Raw genomic sequence first — 22,719 nt, forward strand, 5'->3', positions numbered from 1 at the left:
ACTATTAAGTGTTACAATTACTGGGAATGCAAGGTGTGGGAAGGAAAGGCTTCTAAAGTTAGGTGTCGCTTATAGCAGGAGGAATTCAAAAGAGGCCGGTAGCTAACAAGCAAAGCATTCCCACCTAAAGAGGTGGCCATCTCTTGGCGTTACTTGGCAGTGTGGTGACACTACTAGCGACTGACCGCTCTGCTAGTATTGTGCGGATACTACGTTTGTGCAACAGTAGTGGTAGAAGCACGCAGGCTGTAGACAGACAGCCTCCGGGGGTAAGTGTAGAGAGTGTTATCTGTGTTGACTCAGCCCCCAACTTGCCGCCTCCGACCCATGCTAACAACAAGCTTCCAGTACCAAACAGGGCAGTTTCCCAGTCTCCCTTGTGCACAATTTAGCATTCCGGACGTCACATTGGCTGAGTTCCCCGACCAGCTAACTGCCTTCTAGTTTCCTCTCTCTCTTCCCTGTGCATGTGATACTCACTTCTCTGTCACATAACTCATGAGTTGGTCTCCAAGCAAGCAAGGGAGTTCAACGTTCAGTAATACGGTATTTCCTTTTTTTTCCTTCTTCTTTTTCGTTGCTACAATCGTAAACATAACCAAGTTTTGCAGTAAACATAACATTTTTATTTTATATAATTTTTTTTGTAATTAAATCAGTTTTTTGATTTTTATATATATTTTTATAACTTCATACTTTTTTTAAGTTTTCAAGGGTAATAATGTTACAAAACTTTAGTTTTTTAAAGGGAAGGACATTGATTGGTTAGCGAATACTGGATTCCAACGGGGAAATCACGGTTTCAAATCCAGCTGCTAGCTCTTAGATTTTCTTTTCCAGAACTTCTTTCAGCTCATTTCATAAGATGAAAAAGTGTTGTTTGTAACGAGAGAACACTGTCCGGAGATCGGCAGGGCACTGAAAAAAGCTCTAGAAAACCAATAACCTCAGATGTTGACGGGCCTTTTTAAACAAAGAAAAAATTAAATAAATAAATTTAGTTTTTTAAAGAAATTATAATTTCTTTGGCACAGTCTAAGGTCTACCTCAGTTAATTACAGAACTAAATAATATTTTAAACCTTATGCGTATAAACACTTAAAACTCAATCTAGAAGGCAACGTATCAGGCAGTCATCTGATTGTAACCAGAGTGTAATCTCCTCATAGTTCATGCATCGCAATACCCCTCAACGAGGTAGCAAAACATATCACCGTTCAGAACAGAGCCACCGATGAGTGATCCGTCCTGACAAGTTTGGCAAGTTGTCCGAATGAAATTCAGAATTGTGACCAAAAAAGTTAAGTGTTTCAGCCAATATTTGCATGCAGCATGTTCATTCTAAAAATGTTATCTTGTCCATAGAGAACATCATAATGACTTGCATGGAATTATTTATTTATTTTATCTATTCACGAATAATAAAATGACTCAATTTATAATTCTGCACATAAATTAAGTTAAAACGCAAAAAATAGTACAAGAAAAATGCGGACTATTATATTTCTCCAACAAACTAGATATAAATTTCTTTTTTAACCGTTGCCAAAACAGTGCGTTGGGGTCGCTTTGAAATAGTACCATTAAGGGATGGGAAACGTTCAGACGGCAGCAAATGGTGACTAAATTTACATTCGATCAAGTTTAGTGTGGACGCCCAGTTCGCTTCCTATGGAAATGTATGTTATTTCCATTCACCCCTTCGATCTTACAACACTCTAGAGACCTTTGAAATGGTGAACGGCGGTTCTCTCTCTCTCTCGATTTTATTCTGTGATATTGAAGGAGTTCTTGATTTTCCACGTGAAAGAATATTTCTTTGAATGATAATATTGTATATGAACTTTCAACTTTTGCATGAAAGCGATAGGTAATGATTTTTAAAATCAATATTCAGTTGCTTTGTGGAAATATATATGTGTGGAAAAGCAGAACAAAATCTAGCAGATCTTTTAAAATCTTAACGTGATAGTCCTTATTGATCTTGTAGCAGACTCTCTCCGTTATCCTCTCTTAAGTTCATAAGTTTAAGTTGAATATATGTCGTTTTTTTTAGTTTCTCATACCCCATTAGTGATTTAACCTGAAGGTTGGCCCAAAACATCATTTAATTGACCAAGTTAAATATTTTTTTGTTAAAAACAAATTGAAGTTAGAAGTTAATTTTTTTGGGGGGCGTTTAAATATGTACTTACATCTCCGAAATAAATTAGATTTTATGCTTATCTTTGAATTTAGAATTCCAAGAAGATTTGAATGCTATAAAGATGAAAAAGATGTGTCCTAATATTGGTTCAGTTAGGGATAAGAGTCTCTGTTAGATAAGTTAGATGGTTTGAAGGAAAAAGGTTACATTTTTGAGTAAATGGACTTTTGGTTTTGGTCAGTCGGATGCTAGAGGCGAGAGAGACTTAAAAGTAAAAAGCAAGCTTTGAAAAATGTTTAAACAACGGAAATCAGAGTTTGGAAATGTGACGTTTTTTCTGGACTTGAGGAACTTCTTTGATATGAAAGTTTGATCTTCTTGTGTCATTTCGTTTTTGAGTTCACGTTCATATAAGGTAAGTGGGGGGAAGATGCAAGTATCGTCAGATTTTGCATATCTACAACTGGATGACAGCAATTCCTACGTTAAAGTGTGTAGTAAACAACTGTGAATACCGTGCTTGTGAGTATTTCTATTTATATCTAGTTTAATCGTCGTTAAACTGAAAATTCAACTCTTTGAACTTGGTGAGTACCCATGTTATAATATTTCGTTGTCGATACTTAAGGTTTGGTGACGGATTGACTAGATTAAACGTAATAATTCCGTGATATTTGTGTCGTGTACATCTTGGTGAGTAAATGTTAGCTTGAAATAACATGACTGAAGCCTTAGTACAAAAATAAACCTATGTGGCGTCTTCCTCCAGTGCTTGGGGTAAGATGCCACTTATTGAAGTGGCATTCTCATTCATTATTACATTATAATGATATATTTTATAATATAAAATCAATATAAAACAATTACTGACACACGAAATATGGTTTTTGTATAATACATTAATATTATTAACCCTTGAGTCGTCACCTTATGTGAAGTGCCATAAGCCGTCACCTCGGGCCATATTGACCCAGCATTAGAAACTATTAAATAAAAAGGAAAACTAACTAATATCATGTTATAGGGAATAGAAATCAAAGACAAAACTTTTTGGCAGCAGGCCCTTAACAACCCGGACGCAGAATCACCAGACTTCAATTTGGGTCTTTGCTGAGCGCCGCGTGGAATAGGGCAGTCACTGTTGGAAATGGCAGTGTGGTATTTTCTGCATGCGGAATTTATCCATACGATCCGCAAAAAATTCCAGAACATGCTTATACCATTTCTGACAATATGAAAGAAAATTTGAATGCCACACAAGAAGTTAACGCACCTCTGGCAATAGCTTCAACAAGCAGCAGCGGTGCCATCACTTCTTTTGAAGAAATTAGTCCTATCCCCAGATTTCAGAAACCCAAGAAAGAAACAAACTGCTGACTGCATAGGAAACTGCATTTTATATCCATTGGAACTGGATTCAGGCGAAAACTAAAATACTTTTTGCAAGACTTTCTCCTGCTAGTTGTAAGTCAAAGTGAATTTATTCTAAAGTTGTTGTTCTTTTTATTTTCTATGTGTGGATTTATGTAGTGGATATGATTTCTCATCGTAAAATATTCCATGACATACTTATAAATGAAATAATTTCGACAGTCTTTTAATTTCATCTGTATAACACAAGATACACTTTTTAAGCGTGAAATTAGTAAGATTTTTTGTATGGCACTGTTCCCCAAATAGGATAAAAACTGTTGCCCAGCTTAAAATAAGAATATTGCATTTCACAATAACTCTTATCCAGTGACTCAGTGATAGGAATGCTGTTCGCAGTGACGTATTCTTAAAACTATAAATACTTATACGCACTAATGGTCAAGGTGTAAAACGTGTACATGTTGAATGGAATACAATATCCGTTTCAAACTGTTACAAAGGGGAATCCCCAATGCGCACTCTACAACATAAAAAAAGGATCTAACTTACATAAGCTCCGTTACCAAAGGGGGTCTCTCAGCTGTTGCAACGTTCTGCTTTTACTTTCTGGCCACGCTACAATTCACAAAGATATGTTCTCAGATAAAATCACATCCTTCTTTTTATTTCTTTAATTTTTTTAAAAAATTAATTATCGAGGTGACTGCCATTATTTACTAGATATGAACATGGTTTAATTTTTGGGAATTTAGCTAGAAAAAAAAAACTACAAAAGAGAATTTATTTAAAAAAACTGCTTAATTCTTAAATCTGATCTTAAATGGCAAAGAACTTAAGCCGCCTAGTTCTGCCGAAAACAGTATACTTTATATAAGCGAGAAATTAACCTTACCTCGTTGAAAGATTGGATACCAACTTCTAAAATAAATTATGGTTTAAAATATCCAATCTCCAAATTAGCATGATTCAGCTATAAAACCAGTACTTATGTTTGTGGTTTTACAATTTTTTTTCATATAAATTATTTTTTCAAAATAAAATACCTGTTATAAAAGGCCTGTTTTTTAAACAAAAGAATTGACTTCTTTATTATTTGTTTTAGCTGCTAAAGAAAAGGTGACTGCTGCTTTTGGAGAATATTTCTTGTCTACAAGGACACAAATTAAAATTCGATAAAAGTTTAAAAATGAAGTAAGAAAAAGATCTGTCATATAATTTACAACTTTAACTTGAATGTATGTTATACTTTTTTTATTTTTCAAACAATGTTTTAAGCATGTTGACAACGTTATCCAAATTTAAGAGATGAAATTTAAATCATTGAGTCTAAATAATTTTGTTCTTTTCAATAGACTTCTTTTTTCAAGATTATAAGATTACAATCTGGCTGGATTTGAGATATTTTTGTAAGCCTCAATTGGTAGCCTGTGTTTGGAATGAGGAGCCCGAATAAATTTCAACCAACTCTAGCATTAGCCCTCACCAAGATAGTGCAGCAGTAAGTAATGGAGTTGCTATTTTTTCAGAATATCAAGGTTTCCACTTATCCTAAATGGGATTCCATGAATACCCATATTAGATGCTCTCATACATGTGGTGCATGAAGAGTTGTAGGGAGTAGCATTGTATAAAAAGAGACTGATTCATGGAGTTAAGTTTCAAGTCTGGAATACCTATTACCTAAGTTTGCGACGATGTGCAAGGCGGATATTGGGTGCCAAGCACTGACCAGTGGCGATGACCTGGCGGCTGATTCGAGGGGCTCATCTTCACAGGTTTTCCGTCGAAATTCATCAAGTAGGAATAGCAACAATTTTACTGTAGGTTACCTTTTTATTGTCTTCATTTTATGGTTGGTAGAGAAGGTACTAGAAATGCTATTAGTATGACTCATCCAATCTTAGATTCCGCATTATCAATCTTTCACAACGATTTGACTTTCATTATAAATAAGATTCACTAAGACATCTGAGCATCTTCAACACAATTCCTCCAGTGATCTTTGTGTGTTAGCTGTTATCCTATTGATAAAAATTGACATATTCACTAAAACTACTTAGAAACAATTCTATCTTTCCACACCATTTGAACCATTGCTTGCTCCGCAACTCCTTCTAGACTTTTGATTCAGCGAGAGAGTCTTACCATTAATTCTGTTCTCAAGACGTTAAATAGATTTGATAATTGTTTCGAATAATGTAGATTGAAAATGTCAAAGATGTTTTATTTTTTTCTAAAATATGGTTCTAAGATTTCTTTTTAACTAGGAATCAATCTCTGGTAATATTTATAAAAGTAGACAATACACAAGTGTGTTACTACTGGGATTTAGAATTCATCCACATTAATCTCTGCTTGTCGCAAAACAGCGACTAAAAGAGAACCGCATGATGATCACTGTTCGTGGTCTCAGGTTTTTCCTTTACCTTCTTTATTTCTAGTCCTTGATGCTTCCTAATCCTTCATTCTGACTTTCATCCTAGACTATCTACCATCTCACAAGAAAGGTATACGAAAGGGTGACCCTAAAAATTCCGCATAACATATTGGCTTTGCATCCCGTTAACACGTTACTGTCTAATGGGAAAAAGTAGCGAAGCTGATCAGTTTAAAACAAATATGATGCAACAGAATTCCCTTAATTGCCAATTAATATTCAAATATTAATAATCAAAATTACTGGAAGCTACTATTAATTATGTATTTTTATTTTTATAGAACATCTGGCATCAAAGAAGCTGAAAAAAGAGAAAAAGACAAATTGTAAAGAATTAAGACCAGACTATAAAAGAGAATACGATAACAGAGTGACAACAACAGATGGAGGAAGCAGTGAGAGTGCCCTTGACATGGAAAGAAAGTATAAGATGTGTATGTATATACTGTTAAAAGTTTTATAACTGAAGTGGGGCTTATACAATATACAGTATTAAACAGTTACTACAGTCAGTCGCGTCACTCATACAGCCGGACTAACTACTGCAATCCTACGTGTATATTGTCCAGGAGAGAGAGTGTGTATGTGGTCGTATGTATACAATTACAAAACTCGCCATTATCAGTTTGTTAGTCTCAGTTTGCCAATCAGTTCGCTCCTGTTTATTATAGTTTTGTGTATGTTATCATCGTGCCAAAAATAAATCATGTCGATATTCTATTTGTAAGTATAGCTTTATATAACTGCATTAGTTTATATGAAGATAGCCTTATTTAATTTTCATTGCTAATCATACTAGCTAATTTGTGTCAAATATCTTTAAGATTTTTCGCAAATTTGAATGTCTATGAAGACTGTTTTCTGTAGCTTCTGCAACAGCTTCTTTGTTTTTTTAATATAGTTCAAATTTAAGGGCACTTTTAGATGAAAAGCAATAAAATTCTTAATTTTTTTTTTTGTCCTTTGTTCTGCATTTATTTTTTTGTACTTGGCAGCGATTACTTTAATTTTATTTATTCATAATTACAAAGTTCAGTTTTCAGACAACAAAAACTGTAATTGTAGAAAAAATTCAATTTTAAAACAAATAAGAAAGGAATAGAAAGAATCTATGGATTAGCTATGCGGTAAGCGTATTGAATTCCCTCGCAGAGATCCTGGGTTCGAATCCAGCTGCTGGCCCTTAGATTCTAGGAGCTCCCTTCCTAAGAGCTTCTTATAGCTCACCGTCCGGTGATGGACCGTGCCTGTAAGTAGAGAACACTGTCCGGAGTGCACCGGGCGCCAATAACGCTCAGATGTTGATGATTTAATGGAAATAAGCACCACCATCATCACAATATCTTAGCCAACAAGAAACAAGATGATTTATCTCATTACTGTAAAAAAAAAAAAAAAAGGGTGTTCTCGGGGTTAAAGATGTTCGACTAATGCTTGTTTGCTTCATTTTTAGTGGCGAAGGTTTACCAGAGAGGCAGATCTTTGTGATCTTCATCTCATTCAATTTTTGTTTAGTGATTTATGAATCATTTAGGTGAATATTGTCATTGTCAGACCTATTGCTTGCTGCTGGTGGAATTTCTAGTATACGAGTATTTAAGCGATTTCTTGACAATATCTCAGCGTTGTTGGTTCACTAGTTTTCAAAAATAAGTAGTAGATGACACCAGTTGTCGACCATCATACCAAAACAATGTTTGTTTTTTGTTTTTAATGGATTTTGAGTTTGGAAAGTGTATGGGACCAAGCACTGTCCAGAACGTTTCATTTTTGTGGTACAGGATCGACTTTTCATCAAAAGTAATAGTTCAATTTTTTTTTTTTTTTTGTCATTCTAAAGCGCTTTGAAAAATCATCCTTAACAGCAATGCTCCTAAGTAAGTAGGCCATTTTGGAGGCTAAAAACTCTTGGGTACTAACGTAGAACAATACTTTCTCGTTTTTTAGTGCTTTTGGGCAGCGTTAATTTTCCAAGCTGTCACAGCTGCGGATCATCGTAGTTTGAATTCATAAAAGAAAGTCTTTCGAAATTGCTTCCTCGACTTGTTGCAATGGTTCTGAAAAACTGGGACAAGTCAAGAAAAGAAATTGCTTTCTTAAAAGGCAGAAAATTTGTTAATCTACCAACAACACAGTCTTAAGTAAACATTTCATTCAGGAAAACGCTTTGGAAAGTACACAAATCCTTTCCTCTAACCTTGTAAATAGATACAACAAAATTATAATTTAATTCTTCATCTATATTTTAATCAATAAACAATTACAAGGATAAATATGTGTTATTGCAATTGTTGGGTTCTTGAATATCACAGGACAGTCACTCGAGCCTTTACTTTTCCATTCCATACTCTTTCAAGAAAGCTCTTATGATCTTCTTGCTAATTAAGTTAATATGAACTTCGAGTATCCCAAGCATTCTGTTCGGAGCCTCTAACAAACAAATCCTAGTACTGGCGATTCAGGCACACGAATCTAGGTAATTGCTAACAGCGTTTACTCAACTCAGTCTCTACAGTTTTAACACTTAGTACTACGATCTTTTGTTGATATCTAGCTTCCAAAGCGTTCCCACTCAGCATACCTGTTTAATCTTTTAGTTACAACCTACTGATGTAGAAAATAAATAATTGCCTTCCAGTCATCAACACTTTGCAAACCTTTTTTTTTTTTTTTTTCTAAGTCCGGTGGCACCCATCTGAGTTTTTTTTTTTTTCCAGAATTCCTCTGATTCTCAAACATTTAATTAGTCTGTCGCTAACTACGAGGGTCGTTTGAAAAGTCCGTGCAAAAATAAAAAGTACTTAATTTTTTGGGGTAAACCTTTTTTATTTTTCAACATAGTCTCCTTTTAGGCTTATACACTTCGTCCAACGCTGCTCTAGTTTGTTGATCCCTTCCGAATAATAGGATTTGTCCAAGTCTGAAAAATAGCCATTCGTTTCTGCAATCACCTCCTCGTTTGAATAAAATCTTTTTCCCGCCAGCCATTTCTTCATATTGGGGAACAAATAGTAGTCCGAGGGAGCCAAGTCTGGAGAATAGGGGGGATGCGAAACGAGTTGGAACCCTATTTCCATTAATTTTGCGACCACAACTGCTGAGGTGTGAGCTGGTGCGTTGTCGTGATGGAAAAGGACTTTTTTGTGGGCCAATCGTGGGCGTTTTTCTTGCAGCTCGGTTTTCAAACGGTCCAATAACGATGAATAATATGCACCTGTAATAGTTTTACCCTTTTCCAGATAGTCGATGAGGATTATTCCTTGCGAATTCCAAAAGACAGTCGCCATAATCTTTCCGGCCGAAGGAACGGTCTTCGCCTTTTTTGGCGCAGATTCCCCCTTGGTAACCCATTGTTTAGATTGTTCTTTGGTCTCAGGAGTGAAGTGATGTATCCATGTTTCATCCACAGCGACGAAACGACGCTTAAAGTCCTGCGGATTCTTCTGGAACAGCTGCAAACCGTCCTTGCAACACTTCACACGATTTCGTTTTTGGTCAAGCGTGAGCTATCGCGGCACCCATCTTGCGGATAGCTTTGTCATGTCCAAATGTTGATGCAAAATATTATGTACCCGTTCATTCGAGATGCCCACAGCACTAGATGTGCCCACAGCACTAGATTCGAGATGCACTAGCAATCTCACGCACCTTCACTCTTCTGTCATCCATCACTATATCATGGATTTTATCAATGATCTCTGGAGTAGTAACCTCAACAGGGCGTCCAGAACGTACAGCGTCAATTGTGCCCATATGGCCACTCCGAAAATTTTGAAACCACTTATAAACCGTTCTAATCGAAGGTGCAGAGTCACCATAATGTTTATCAAGCTTCTCTTTAGTCTCCTGAGGCGTTTTGCCTTTCATAAAGTAGTGTTTAATCAACACACGAAATTCTTTTTCGTCCATTTTTTTGAAAATCACTCGACTTCCTCGATTCAAACGAATGCCAAACACAAAGAAATAGACCGATCTGGCTGAAACTTGGTGTGTGTTCTTCCAAGAGATGCTACTAACTAAACATAACCTCGATACGCGCCAGTGGTGCTATCTCTCTGACTTTACACGGACTTTTCAAACGACCCTCGTAATTCATTAGGGCAACCTCTGTTTCAGGACCAAAGAAGTATGTTGGAAATTTAAAAATAGCTTTTTACGTGGCAATCATGAAAACCAGAAGAACCTATCTTTAATTTTATAATGGACCTCTTAAACATCTTCCATCTGGACACTCTTCTGAGCTGTCCATGCTTTTGCCGAAGTAAAATCCTTCCTTTTAGTCATTGTCTTCTTTTAGTTCATGTATTTATTTTGTCCACACTACTAAAGAAGAAACTTTAATAGAAAACCCTCACGATGTTCTTTCATTTTTCCATCCATTAAGATCGTTCGCCAATTTCGATTACACAGAGTCGTACCTTTCTGCTGCATTGGTGTGTTTTGTTTTTTATACATGTAAGTTTCAAGTTTGCGCTACAGTCTGTTGGGAAATGAAATTTATCAGATTGGAATACATTAGTTGCAATATAATCAGAGATTGAAATTTTAATAATTTCCAAAAATAGTTTCCAAATGTAATTTTATCAGCAAATTGAAAACGATTTGCGTTGGAGACTCCTTAGCGGTGACACTTCATAGAAGTTTTCCTGTTCTTTACAGAAGAATCTAGAAACTTTATCAGGGCTCAGCGCTCCAAATAAAATAAAAATATACTTTTAAAGATCCTTTCTAATTTTGGCTAACACATCACTTTGTAAGAAAGAATAATGGAGAAAAAAACGTCACAATTGTAAAGAAACGTCATATTTGAATGTTCTAAAATTACTCGTATTCATGAACGTCTTTTTTTTTTACATTCATCTTTAAAGTGTTATATTCTTTTACAAAATTCTGGTTTTTGTTTTTTACTTGGCTTAAATGATTCTTTTAAAGTATTTTTTATCCTATGAAGTATAAACTAGACATGATTTTTGATAGAGACATCTCACCTCACTCGGACTTGTAAATAAATGAAAGTACACATTTCCTTTTTTAAAAAATAGCGTTTCCTCTTTGTCTAAATCAAGTTGTTTTATTGTTTGTCAATCTTTTATAAATTAATTAGCATCAAACTTTTTTCTTTTATGTTAAACGATTTTTAAAAAAAATACTTATTCGTACTTAGTGTAATTCACTTTAAATGATTATCTTCTCCAATTGTATTATTTATGCAGCTAAACAATTAAAAATAGTTTTTAGCTATTTAAATTATCTGAAACAATTTTTTTACTTTAATTTTAACGTAATTAAACATAAAAGCTATTGAAAGATGGACAAATATAATGTTTGTTGAACAAAGATGCGCAAGATAGTATTCAAAAATAGTAAATAAACAATACAAAATTAAACAATTACTAAAGATAATATTGCAAAAAGGAAGAAAATGAGACAATCATTACTTTAAGACAATAAACAGTTTTAGTGAAAGCGAATGATTTCATAAATATTAGAGAGTGAAACCGGCATTTCTTTTAAATAAATATTTATTTATTGTACAATAACACTGAATGCTTTGGAAAAAATATACTTGTTGTAAACATTTAAACGGTTTTCTCTTAAAACTGTTCTTAAACTTCTAATTTTTCCATAAAGTTTTCATAAAAAAGAATTTCAGGTAAAAAGAATAGGTTGTTATGGTTATAGACTTTCTATGTATAGTTAATGTACTATTTTTAAAGACATCATCTGAAGTAGTCTTCGTGGAAATTGATTTGAACGTTGAGAAACTTATTTAACATTCGTAAATCTTATTTTAGAGATAGGTAAATAAATAATATTAAGTGAAGGGAATATCTCAGCGATTAACATACTGGGTTTTCTCGCGATGATTCTGGGTTTGCATCCAGTTTTCGCTTCCTACAGCTCGCTGTCTGGGTAAGAACACTGCGCCAAAAGCTCCGGGTGCCACTGATAAAAGATACATTGACATTAGCAGAGTTTGATTTAATTATCTGTGATTTTCTGTTCTTGACTGCGGTGCCATTATTTTTTTTTAAAATGTAAACCCTAGGAAGTCATCAGGTACTGGTAGAGGATGTATCCTCCTTAGTACCATCTAAGTTTCTGAGATTTTTTAAGTATCTTGGACTAAGACTCGTACAGTATGAGGAAGTAAAAAAAAAAAATGAAAACTATTTAAAAAAATAAAGATAATTTATAATGGTGAATCTTTTTTTTTAATTTATTTTTAAAAAAGATAATAAAATCTCAGTTACACATGAGGAAGTGAACACTCGCCACACCACAGTATCTACACAAAAGGAACGTCATTGTATTGACCTATTTGATCAATATGCTTTTATGCACAAAGCCGGATGCAACGTAACGGTGGAGATTCCCTATTCGTTATTTCATTTTATCTCTCTCTCTTTCATCTGCGAAGTTTTTATTTAACTGTTTCAATATTATCTTTGGTGAGCCTTTTTTAACCTAAACTGATAATTTAGTTTATTAAAAACTGTAAACCTTCCCCTCTTTAAAAAATTATACCTCTTTCTTCTAACAAAATTAAAGAATTATTGAAAAAGTTACTCGTAGAGCAACCACTTATCAACAGTTGATGACGATTTCGCCTCCTTTCTTGTTCCTGTTCATTACTTTAAATTTAGCTACTTAGGATAAACAACCTTAACTCTGTAGAGGGACTGTTTCCATTAGTTTGATGTGCTAGCCTTTCCCATTTTCAGCTTCCTTGATAATCGGAAGCAAGCTAGTTCTGAGACAAATCCAGAGCTATTCTGATAAAAGTGATCTCTCCATTTGAAAAACTGGGTTCATTATTAAATACGTATGGAACATTCTTCATCACTTCGCATCAGTCCAGCTGGCCAAGAAATGCTTGTAGAAGAGAGGTTCAGATCTGTAAGATTGGTTACAAGAATGTTCTTCTTGGGTACGAAAATGACGATTCAATGCTTTACATAGCTGACACAGTTTTTGCAAAACTTATGAGACAAGTTATTTTATCATCAACAATAATTTTTTTTCTTAATTTAGTGTTCAGATGATCAGCAAAATTTTGTGAAATTATCTTCGCTGGTTAGAGAATTATCAGACTTCTTCGCAGTTCTAACCGCTTCTCAATGAGATCACTTAAATTAACGTGAAAGCTATGGAGCTTCTTTAATAAATCTTAAGAAAATAAATGTTTAATACCATCCTTGGTTCAAGAACAGATATTGATAATTAATAATATTTATTAATTAGTCTAGTTGAATTTTTTAAAAGAAAGAAAACGCGCTGAAATTCTGTGAAAATAAACGTGAAAAAATAATTTATAAACTCAGAAAGCAGTCTCCAATGTTTAATTATAATTCTTATTAAAGACGTGTTTCCACAGCTGCATCTTTCAACCTATAACCTTAATTATATTAATGTTTTGACTGCTATTTACTCAAACAATGGCTGTTATTATTATTTTGAAATGTAAAACGGATGAAAGCTTTCCCGGAAATATGTGCTACATTTCGTTCTAAGTATTTGTTAGGGTCATTTAGCACACTGTTTACGTCCGCTTGGTGTTTATTATTATTATTATTATTATTATTATTATTATCAACCTACACTAATTAAATAATCTTTGGGAATTTTCTGTACATTCCGTACTGTTTATTTCTTTGAATAAACATATTGGTAAAATTATTTATTTTTGTGCATGCCTTTTGAATGCTTATTAATTCAAAGTTTACTCATTTGTATCGTTTCGATTTGTTCTCAACAAAACTTTTTAAAAAAATCATATCTGTGAAGCTTAGTAGACTAGTGTCTGATTTTCATGGTCATGGGTCAATTTTTCATGAAAAAAATTAATTCTCAGATAAATTACAAAATTTGACGTTTCCATTTAAAATAATAAAGTAACTATATTGAATTTAGATTACCCCCTCTGGGCTCTTAACGTCTTGAAGATGAAAAACGGTTTTAACCGTTGACTATCAGGTGAACGTCATTTTTTTTTATGTACAGGTATATTGGAAAATATAAGACCTCTTAGCACTAATGTGGAACTTGGTATTAAACAGTTTACCATGTTTGTTCATTTTCCAAAGAGAAAGCTAACAATAAAGATTTCACAATCAAACGTCAATATATTTGAGACGATTAGAACAAAATTGCAAAAGGTGTAAAGCGTTTTGTGTAAACTGACGGCTATATCTAACCGCGAAATTGGAAAAACAAATATCACAAAAGAAAAATAGTAATCTTACACAGATATTTGTTTAGTTTTAGGCTGTCAAGATTTAAAAATTCAACACGACCCTATCATATTTCAACTGTCAATCCCACAGGTAATCAGTCTCCTGTCAATTAAAAGCTCCCCAATTTTCTAAACATTAATTACGCAGTAACTGAGACTGAATGCACTGGAACCATCATCCAAAATGGTTGCTCGGAATTCTCTCGTAGGTTTCACGACGAAGCAAGTCTCATATGTATGAGATATTTATTACCTCTTTTTTTGAAAATTTATTTGTACTTATCAATTACACTCTTGATAGTAACACATACATAATTTTTTTTGTTTTTCTTTTTAAGGTACATTTTAGGAAGTATGGTCATTTCGAGAGTAATAATGACAGAGATACCCCTTTGGTCTGATCCACGTCAGAATCCTTGTGCTCAAGAACCTGGTGGTTGGGAATTGATATTCTGGCCAGAAGATGGAAAATGTTATCGCCTATTCAGGCAAGGGCCGTGCCCGCAAAGCATGGAACTAGTGCCCGGCCATGGACCGGGAGCACCTCCACAGTGTCGATGTCCACCTGGGACAGCTCAAAGTCCTAGAGATGCAATTTGCTATCGTCTTTTTGAGCAAGGGCCATGCCGTAATAGTGAATATTTTGCTCCAGTGCTTCGAGAGGCAAAGAAGTAAGTTTTTGTTTTATAAATTTGCATATTTTCTATAATAGTTCTTATTTTTCTAATGAAATATTCGCATTGAAATATTTATTGCACACTGTGCAATGTTGCAATCTTATCGGCACTTTCTGGACTAAGAAGCATCACATAGTAAGCTAAAGCACCAAATTCACATCCTTATTTCTGTTGGAAAATCTGTACGAACATTAATAATTCTAAAACGACGGGCATGCTATTCTTAGATATTGTATTACTACAGACTTCAAAATCCATTCGCTGTCTGAGATGAAACTAAAGTGGTATGACTAAAATAGCACTGATTTAGAAGAGTGAAAGTAATAATGGGGTGATGTTCAATATTTTGACTTACAAAAGACAATGGGTAATGCTTTGCAAACCAAAGTACTTAGTCCAGCAGGTCTGCTAGTCACTCTCTATGGCTAAGTTGCAACTAGTCTAAGACAACTTAGACTGGAGCACTCTACTGAAGAAGATGGGCTAAGAAATCAAATATGATCCTTTTGCATTACATGCAGTCCACACCCTTGTTACACTATTGCAAAATAATACAAAAAGACTTCGGGGAACTTCTCTTGGCCGCTAGGAGCGGGTTTTATGTAAATAATCTTGCATAATAATCTAAATTTCATGTAAAAACCTAAATTTAAATTTTATTATTTTTGTTGTTATATTTTGGGCATTGCTTTCTAAAATCTTTGAGCTTCCAAATATCCAGTTTAAACCATATTAAAGGAAAAGCAATAATATTTTTCAAAAGACTGCCAGTTGTCTTAATTGTAATTTTGTTTCAAATGTTTTCACCAATCTACATTTCAAAAATGCAATTTTTACAAACGAAAGATGTTTGAAATATTCAATAATTCTTCCAAAAGCTGTGCAATGAGAATCCAGTTCCATATAAGAAGGTCTAACTGAAAGGTCTACTGCATTAGTAAGGCTTGATAATATTAACAAAAACAAAAAAATATATTTAAATCTGAACAAAAAAAATCTTTCAATATAAATAAAGAATCTAATAATATTCTTAATGAATATTTATGATTAACGACAGCAGTATTTAGTTACTGCAATACTTTAAAGAGGACAAGGTTAAATAAATGATTCATAATTGTCATTAACCTGAAATAATTGGATTTATTAATAATTGGAACATGGTAAACTTTAGCAGATATTATGTGACATTGTTATTGCAATAGTGTGTAAACGATAATACCATTAATGATTTTATCTCTACAATTTTATTGTGCTTTTGAGACTGATCATTATTGTTCAGTGGACATGCCGATACTAGCCGATGGGGTGCTTGTCTCAAAGTAGAAGAATGTGGTGCCGGCAAAGCTTGGTGGGGACGTGATGAACAATGCTATCCAACAGGAACTAAAGGACCTTGTCCACAAGGACTTCTGCTAGTCTCACACCATGGTTTAGGTTTATGTCATTGTGATAATAATACACTCAGTGCACAGTATTCCGCAGAAACTAGAACTTGTCATGAACACTATACCAGAGGACCGTGTGCAAAAGGACAACTATTTCTGCCGACAAGTGATGGGCCAATTTGTGCTTGTACCCATGAACTACCAAATTATAATCCTCTTGATGGCCGTTGCTACCCATTAGGTAAGAACACATACATATATGTATATTATATATAGATGTTGTGTGGGAGAAAATAAGAGTGCTAACAATTAACCCGTGCTGTTTAATAAGACATATCACGTAGGGAACGGATTCGTATGTATTTACATATTTTTTTCTAGGCAATTTACAGACGTTTTTCAACTAGAAGTATTCATACTGACACTTTTTAAGCCGTTTGAGTCTACTTTTATTTCACATATTTCCACATATTTGGATGTTATCGCATATTTATACATATTTGATTAAAATAAATAAATATTTCTACATATTTAATCAAAATATGTACATATTTTTTCATATTTTTCATTTTGGGCATATTTTCATAATTGGGAGGTGGTTGACAGGAACTGTGAACCACAGACTGTAGGGCTGTGAATCACAGTGGGTACAATGGTTATTGTAATTTACACAGAACGCTGCTAAACAGTGACGGGCACTTGTTAGTTCTTTGAAGTTGTCTGACGTTGTCTGTTCTTTCAGCTCGTTCGTTGAAGTGTCCAATTCATTTCGTTCGGTCACTTAGTGTATTCTTTTTTGGGTGAAATGCTACGAACATCGGCCTCAAACAAACAACTGGTTGCTAAATATCTTCGCAAGTTTCCAGCAGAACTTTTTCGAAGTGATGGAGACATTTTGTGCTGCACAGTTTGTGACAAGCGCGTTTCTTGCTCTCAACATTCCCAAGTCACCCAACATATTGCCACCGGATCGCACATAGAGAATAAAAACAGAAAGAAAGAGAGGACGTCCTATCAAGCCTTCCTTACATCTCCATCATCAAGTAAGTCTACTCTGTCTGAGTACAGATCTGTGTCGGGCTTTGGTTAGAGCAGATGTCCCTTTCCACAAACTTAAAAATCCTCATTTCAAAGGATTCTTAGAGACCTATATTGGGATAACTTCTTTCAGCAAGACATCTATAACATCTGTAGATGTTGAACGATCTTTTAGTCGTTACAAGTCCATCTTACGCCCAGATCGTCGTCACTTTACGTTCCAACATTTGAAATTTCATGTGGTTGCAAACAATTTCGAAGAGTGAAGTTTTCAAAATTGCATACCCTTATGCTGGCCATTTTCATCTACAAAATATTTGTTCAAGTAGCACACCATTTAACTTAGATTGACTGTAATATCTATTTATCTATAATAATCAAACTATTAATCACTGGTGAAAAAGAAAACGTTATAAAAAATAAAAAAATATGAGGCTAAAAAATTCATAAACTTTTTTAAAAATTGCTTACACCAACTTACATCAATGATTTTATTTATTTTTATTTTTAAATAAAAATCGTCGGTTTAAGTTCATTCTTCGATAAAGTAATTGTTATTTTATGAAGTAGTCAATCTGGCTTTATCGTAAATAATATAGTTTTCTTCAATTACATTCTCCATCTAGGTGTTCTTCCCACAATGTTGTGTATATGTAATATAAAATAAATAAGATATGCATATTTTTAGGACAGCTAATTATTCCAGTATTTTACCATAAGTAAAATTAGGGGAACTAAATTAAATTACAATTGAGAAATGAATAATTGTTGTTGAATAATCTACTTGTTATTAACTGTGTGTTATTTGTCCTCACGAATATTTCGGTAAGACGAATTCAAGACTGAAATATTGCTTTAAATCCTCCGTGATTCAAATTTAAACAGTAGCCGGCTCTAAATTTGTCTTTTTCTAATTTAACATGCATGTATATGTGACAACTTCAGAATCAGAAGAATAATTTGGAATAGAGTTAAAATAAAGTACCTATTTATACGAAGATATAATATACATTTTATCACAATTATAACTATTATGAATGAACTGGCCAGCATAAGGGTATGTGACATCTAATAAATTCTTAAAAAATATTAATGAAAATTAATGCGGTAAAATTACTTTAATAATATCAATGAAGTATTAATGAAATGTTGGGTACTTGCTGATTTGTGTACCTTTTGGCGTTTAATCAACCCTTATACTTAACTTTTTAAACTGTAAGTTTTTGTTAAGGAGATTTTTGTACCTTTTGGACAGATTTTCCTTTTTGTCTATTAGCAAAGTTACATATCTGCTTTACAGATTGGATTTTTTTAAAATTTGGAATAAGCTATTCTATCATTATAACCTGATAAGGTGTTAAATCGGAACCGTAACTACCACTGGAGAGATCTTTTTAAAGAATGGTTATAGTTGCGGTCCCCAAACCATCCTCAATAACAATTTTTTTGAGAAAGCCTTTTTATATAAAATAGGAAGGTATTTGTACGTAAATAGCAAAATTAAACTGCGATTTCAGTACTTCCTTTTAAGAGGAGCAAGAAAAATAAACTGCGATTACAGTACTTCTTTCTAAAAGGCAAAGATTTTGAATCGAACGACAATTCATTGATGTAAATCGGTTCACTCATTGATAATTTTAACGATTGCAGTACTTCCTCTTAGTAGGTGTAAGAGCATGATGGCACTTCACAGCCACGTAGAGGAGCTTTAATCACTTCTTCGTGCTAAATTTTATCAAAATCGGGTTAAGCTTTGTAGAAATATTGGTAATAATAGTTTTAGAAAGGGCCTTATTTGGGTGGGGCAAACTCCCCTCCTTATGAGGCATAGCGTCGAGACTTTTAAAGTACAAATCTGTACAAAATTTCGATTCATTCATGAAAATCGGTTCACGTGTCGATAATTTGAAACGATTGCTATACTTCCCCTTAATAAGTGTAAGAGCAAATCGTCGCTTTATTGTTAGGTAGGGGAGCCCTAACCCTATCATCCTACCAAATTTTATCAAAATAGGGCCAAGAGTTACAGAGTAATTAGTAATAATAATTTTGGAGGGGGCCTTACATAAAGGGGGCTAACTCCTCTCCCATTCGATGTACAGGGCCGAGACCCCCAAAAGGCACATCTACATAAAGTTCCGAATCGAATGACACCTCATTCATGAAAATCGGTTCACGCGTTTAGGCGCTACGTTGTTTACAAAAAAGGTAACAAGAACAACAAGAAGAAGAAGAACAAGAACAAGAACATTTTTTGAAAAAGCCGTTTTTGCTCATTTTCGGCAACTTTTTTCTCGAAACCTATTAGATCTGGGTGGTTGCAAAAAAATTATAGTTATAAAGGAGAATTTGGAGTAAGATTTAAAGAAAATTTGGGAATTTTATCTTTTATAGAAAAATAGAAAAAAATTGTCAAAGTTGGGTGTTTTTCAACGTTACACTTTTTCGTGCAGTTTTTGATGGTCAACCCTTATACAACTGTCCTACCGGACAGTTTTAATAAATAGTAAAAATGTTCTTTGTTGAATAAATCATTATAACTTGTAAAAACAAATTATTTTGTTCCTAATAAATTATTATAAATTGTAAAAATGTTCTTTTCTTGTATAAATAATTATAACTTGCCCCCCCCCCCCAAAATGCCATTTTCATAAAAAAAATGTCCATTTTACTTAAATATTCCAGAAAATATTTTAAGAAAATCACATATTTTCCACATAATTGACGAAAATAAATGCATATTTTAATTAAATATTTGGCATTTTTAAATACATAAAAATCCGTTCCTTACATATCAGCAATTTAATTACATTGACATTTGTTTTTTTAAAATCAACCCACCGTGTACATTACTTTAAAAAATTAAAAAAGAAATATTTAACAAATAAGCAAGTTAGTTTCAGTAATTACTGAAAATATTAGCAAATTTCGAAACTGATGATAATGAAAAATTCTAAAAGCTGTCCCTTATAAAAAAGCAAAATATGAATCTAAAATCTAATCTGTTATTGGCGTAGAAAATGAAGAAGAGGCAAAAAAGATATTAATTCAGAAATACCTATATTTGAACATTTAAGGAACTGTCTATAAATGTAATCCAATATATTTATGATTTATTTATTTGCCATTTAAGCTGCAGCTTTATTCAAACTGAGTGATATTTATAAAACATTTACAAGTGTGTTACATTAATAAAATTAAATGAGCATTCTTGATAAATTAAAATCAAAAAGAGACAAAAACAAAAATCCAATATTGAATATTATTGACCACTTTTCTTCACCTGACTTTTAGTGTACTTTAACTGTTCCATTTAGTGTCATTTAAACTTGAATCTATTCGTATTTCTGTTAGCACTTTAAAATGATTAAATAAAACTTACCTAAAGTTAAAAGCGTTCGGTCGGTTTTGGTTTCAAATTGTAGAATATGGAGAAACTTAGTTCTGATTTAAATCTTATTTTTTGTATGCTTTAATTGGACAATAGTTTCTTCTGAATAATAATTTTTTCCAAAAAAATAATGCGTCATTTTTACTTGTATTTTATTAAAATTGAATTGCTTTTAAGGAATTGTACTTAAACTAAATCAGAGCCAATTCAATCCATTCAATATTTCTCCTAATCAAGGACTAGGTAATCAGCATGAAACAAATAATAACCTAGATTTAATGTACACATTAGGATTATTTTTTTAATAATAATAATTTCAGGTACCACTGGACCTTGTATGCCAGGACATAAGTTCGTAGCCAAAAATAAGACAGGAGGTGGTGAAGAAGGAACTTGCATTTGTCGAGAAGGATACTATTTATGGGAAGACGGTGCATGTTATCCACCATTTACCAGAGGTCCATGTCCGCCTGGAAATATATTTCAACTTTCATTTAATGAGGTTGCGTTTTGTATTCATTTAGATAAATATTTTATCGATTTAGTTATTTTTTACTAACAACTCTTAGATAAGTAATTATCATTTAAAACTTTCCAGGATGACAGGAAATTAGAGTGTGCTCCATTACCATGCCCAGTAGGTCATTTATATTTTCCTGGTGGTAAGGGTTGTCATAAAGTTGGGACTCAAGGACCTTGTCCTAAAGGTCAGGGTGTTATACCCAGTACAGAAGAACCTCTGTCTTACCTTGGTGTATGTGCTTGTCTCACCTATACGAACGATAACAGGTAAAATAACAAAAGAAGCTGTTGCCTTTTACGAAGAATTTTTGTACAAAAACCAGTAAAGTTTTCAACAATTAAGGGTTAAATTCTTTCTAAAGTAGTTGCTCTAGATATAATAACTCAACTATCTTAAGCATTACTGAAAAACCACTTGTTAATGAGACTTCTCTGTAATTTTTTTTTTTTTTTTGTTTAGATCAGTGTTCAAAGTAGCTAGAGGGGTACGACCAACTGAAAAAGGAAAATGTCCAGAAAGTAGGCAATTAGAAGAGGTTGAAGAAGAGGAAAAAGGCTGCAAAGGGCGATGGACTGTTCTCTGGGAAGATGGTACTTGTCAGAAATTGTACACTCGTGGACCATGCCCAATTGGCCAATGGATTGTACCAGACAGAAGTAGAGGTCGGTCGAGAAAAGCAAGAGGTAAATGGGCTTCTGGAAAATGTGAACAACGTCCAGCAATAACTACTAGACAAACCACAGCAGAACCGCCGTTTTATCGAGAGCGTAGAATATGATCAGTCAACAGCAGCTTGAACCAGAGTTCTTTTTTTTTGAGAAAGTGACTGGTTGATGACCTTTTACCGGTGTAATTTCTTCCATAAAATGATAAATATTTCTTCGGTTTCAGAATATAATTTAATTAGTATATTTCCTCTCTCTTTATCTTGTGATAAGAAGTATTGTCTTTAAAGAAGAATATTTAAAAGCTTGTTTACATTTACATTCCTACAAAGTAGAATGTTAATGAATTATTAGAATTGATGAGGTTTTTGAGTTTATCTAGAATGATGTTAATTTTCTGTGGAATGTCTAGCACTGCCATATCACTAATGGGATTATACAAATGATTTATGTTGCATTCCAGGTAAAAATAAAAAATGTATGTTTTGTTAAATATTTTATTTATTTATTTAATGTAAATATTTTTTTAAATAAATTAATTTTATTATTTTGTTCAAAGTTATACGGGGAACCTATCCCATGATAACTTAATATAAGCCAGCATTTAATTATTGCCTAAATTTATGGAACTGTCATTTACGAGTATTATGTGGACCACAATGGAACCTTATTCAATATCATGAAAATCGGTTCACGCGTTTAGGCGCTACGTTGTTTACAAAAAAGGTAACAACAACAACAAGAACAACAACAAGAACAAGAACATTTTCTGAAAATGCTGTTTTGGCCTATTTTCAGCAACGTATTTCTCGAAATCTATTAGATCTGAGTTGTTGCAAAAAATTAC

General features: G+C 33.4%; 1 protein-coding gene across 6 annotated transcripts; it reads left to right on the plus strand.

Moving 5' to 3' along the window:
* The first annotated feature begins 717 nt into the window (after positions 1–717).
* LOC141450040 (uncharacterized) lies at positions 718–22,424 on the plus strand. Of its 6 annotated transcripts, XM_074120043.1 has the most exons (11): positions 718–1,300; positions 3,171–3,610; positions 4,623–4,755; positions 4,873–5,018; positions 6,239–6,391; positions 14,532–14,864; positions 16,150–16,496; positions 20,862–20,927; positions 21,005–21,186; positions 21,283–21,473; positions 21,667–22,424. In XM_074120043.1, the coding sequence occupies exons 6-11, from the start codon at positions 14,548–14,550 to the stop codon at positions 21,983–21,985; spliced, it is 1,422 nt and encodes a 473-aa protein (XP_073976144.1). In that variant the 5' UTR covers positions 718–1,300; positions 3,171–3,610; positions 4,623–4,755; positions 4,873–5,018; positions 6,239–6,391; positions 14,532–14,547; the 3' UTR covers positions 21,986–22,424. The 6 variants fall into 6 exon arrangements, with proteins under 6 accessions (XP_073976144.1, XP_073976146.1, XP_073976145.1 ...); XM_074120045.1 differs by having other exon boundaries at positions 718–3,610; positions 4,888–5,018; XM_074120044.1 differs by having other exon boundaries at positions 718–3,610; positions 4,623–4,711.
* Positions 22,425–22,719: the final 295 nt, after the last annotated feature.

This window comes from Rhodnius prolixus, unplaced genomic scaffold (assembly GCF_049639745.1).
Source record: "Rhodnius prolixus isolate KJV_2025 unplaced genomic scaffold, Rpr scaffold_2, whole genome shotgun sequence".
NCBI lineage: Eukaryota > Metazoa > Arthropoda > Insecta > Hemiptera > Reduviidae > Rhodnius > Rhodnius prolixus.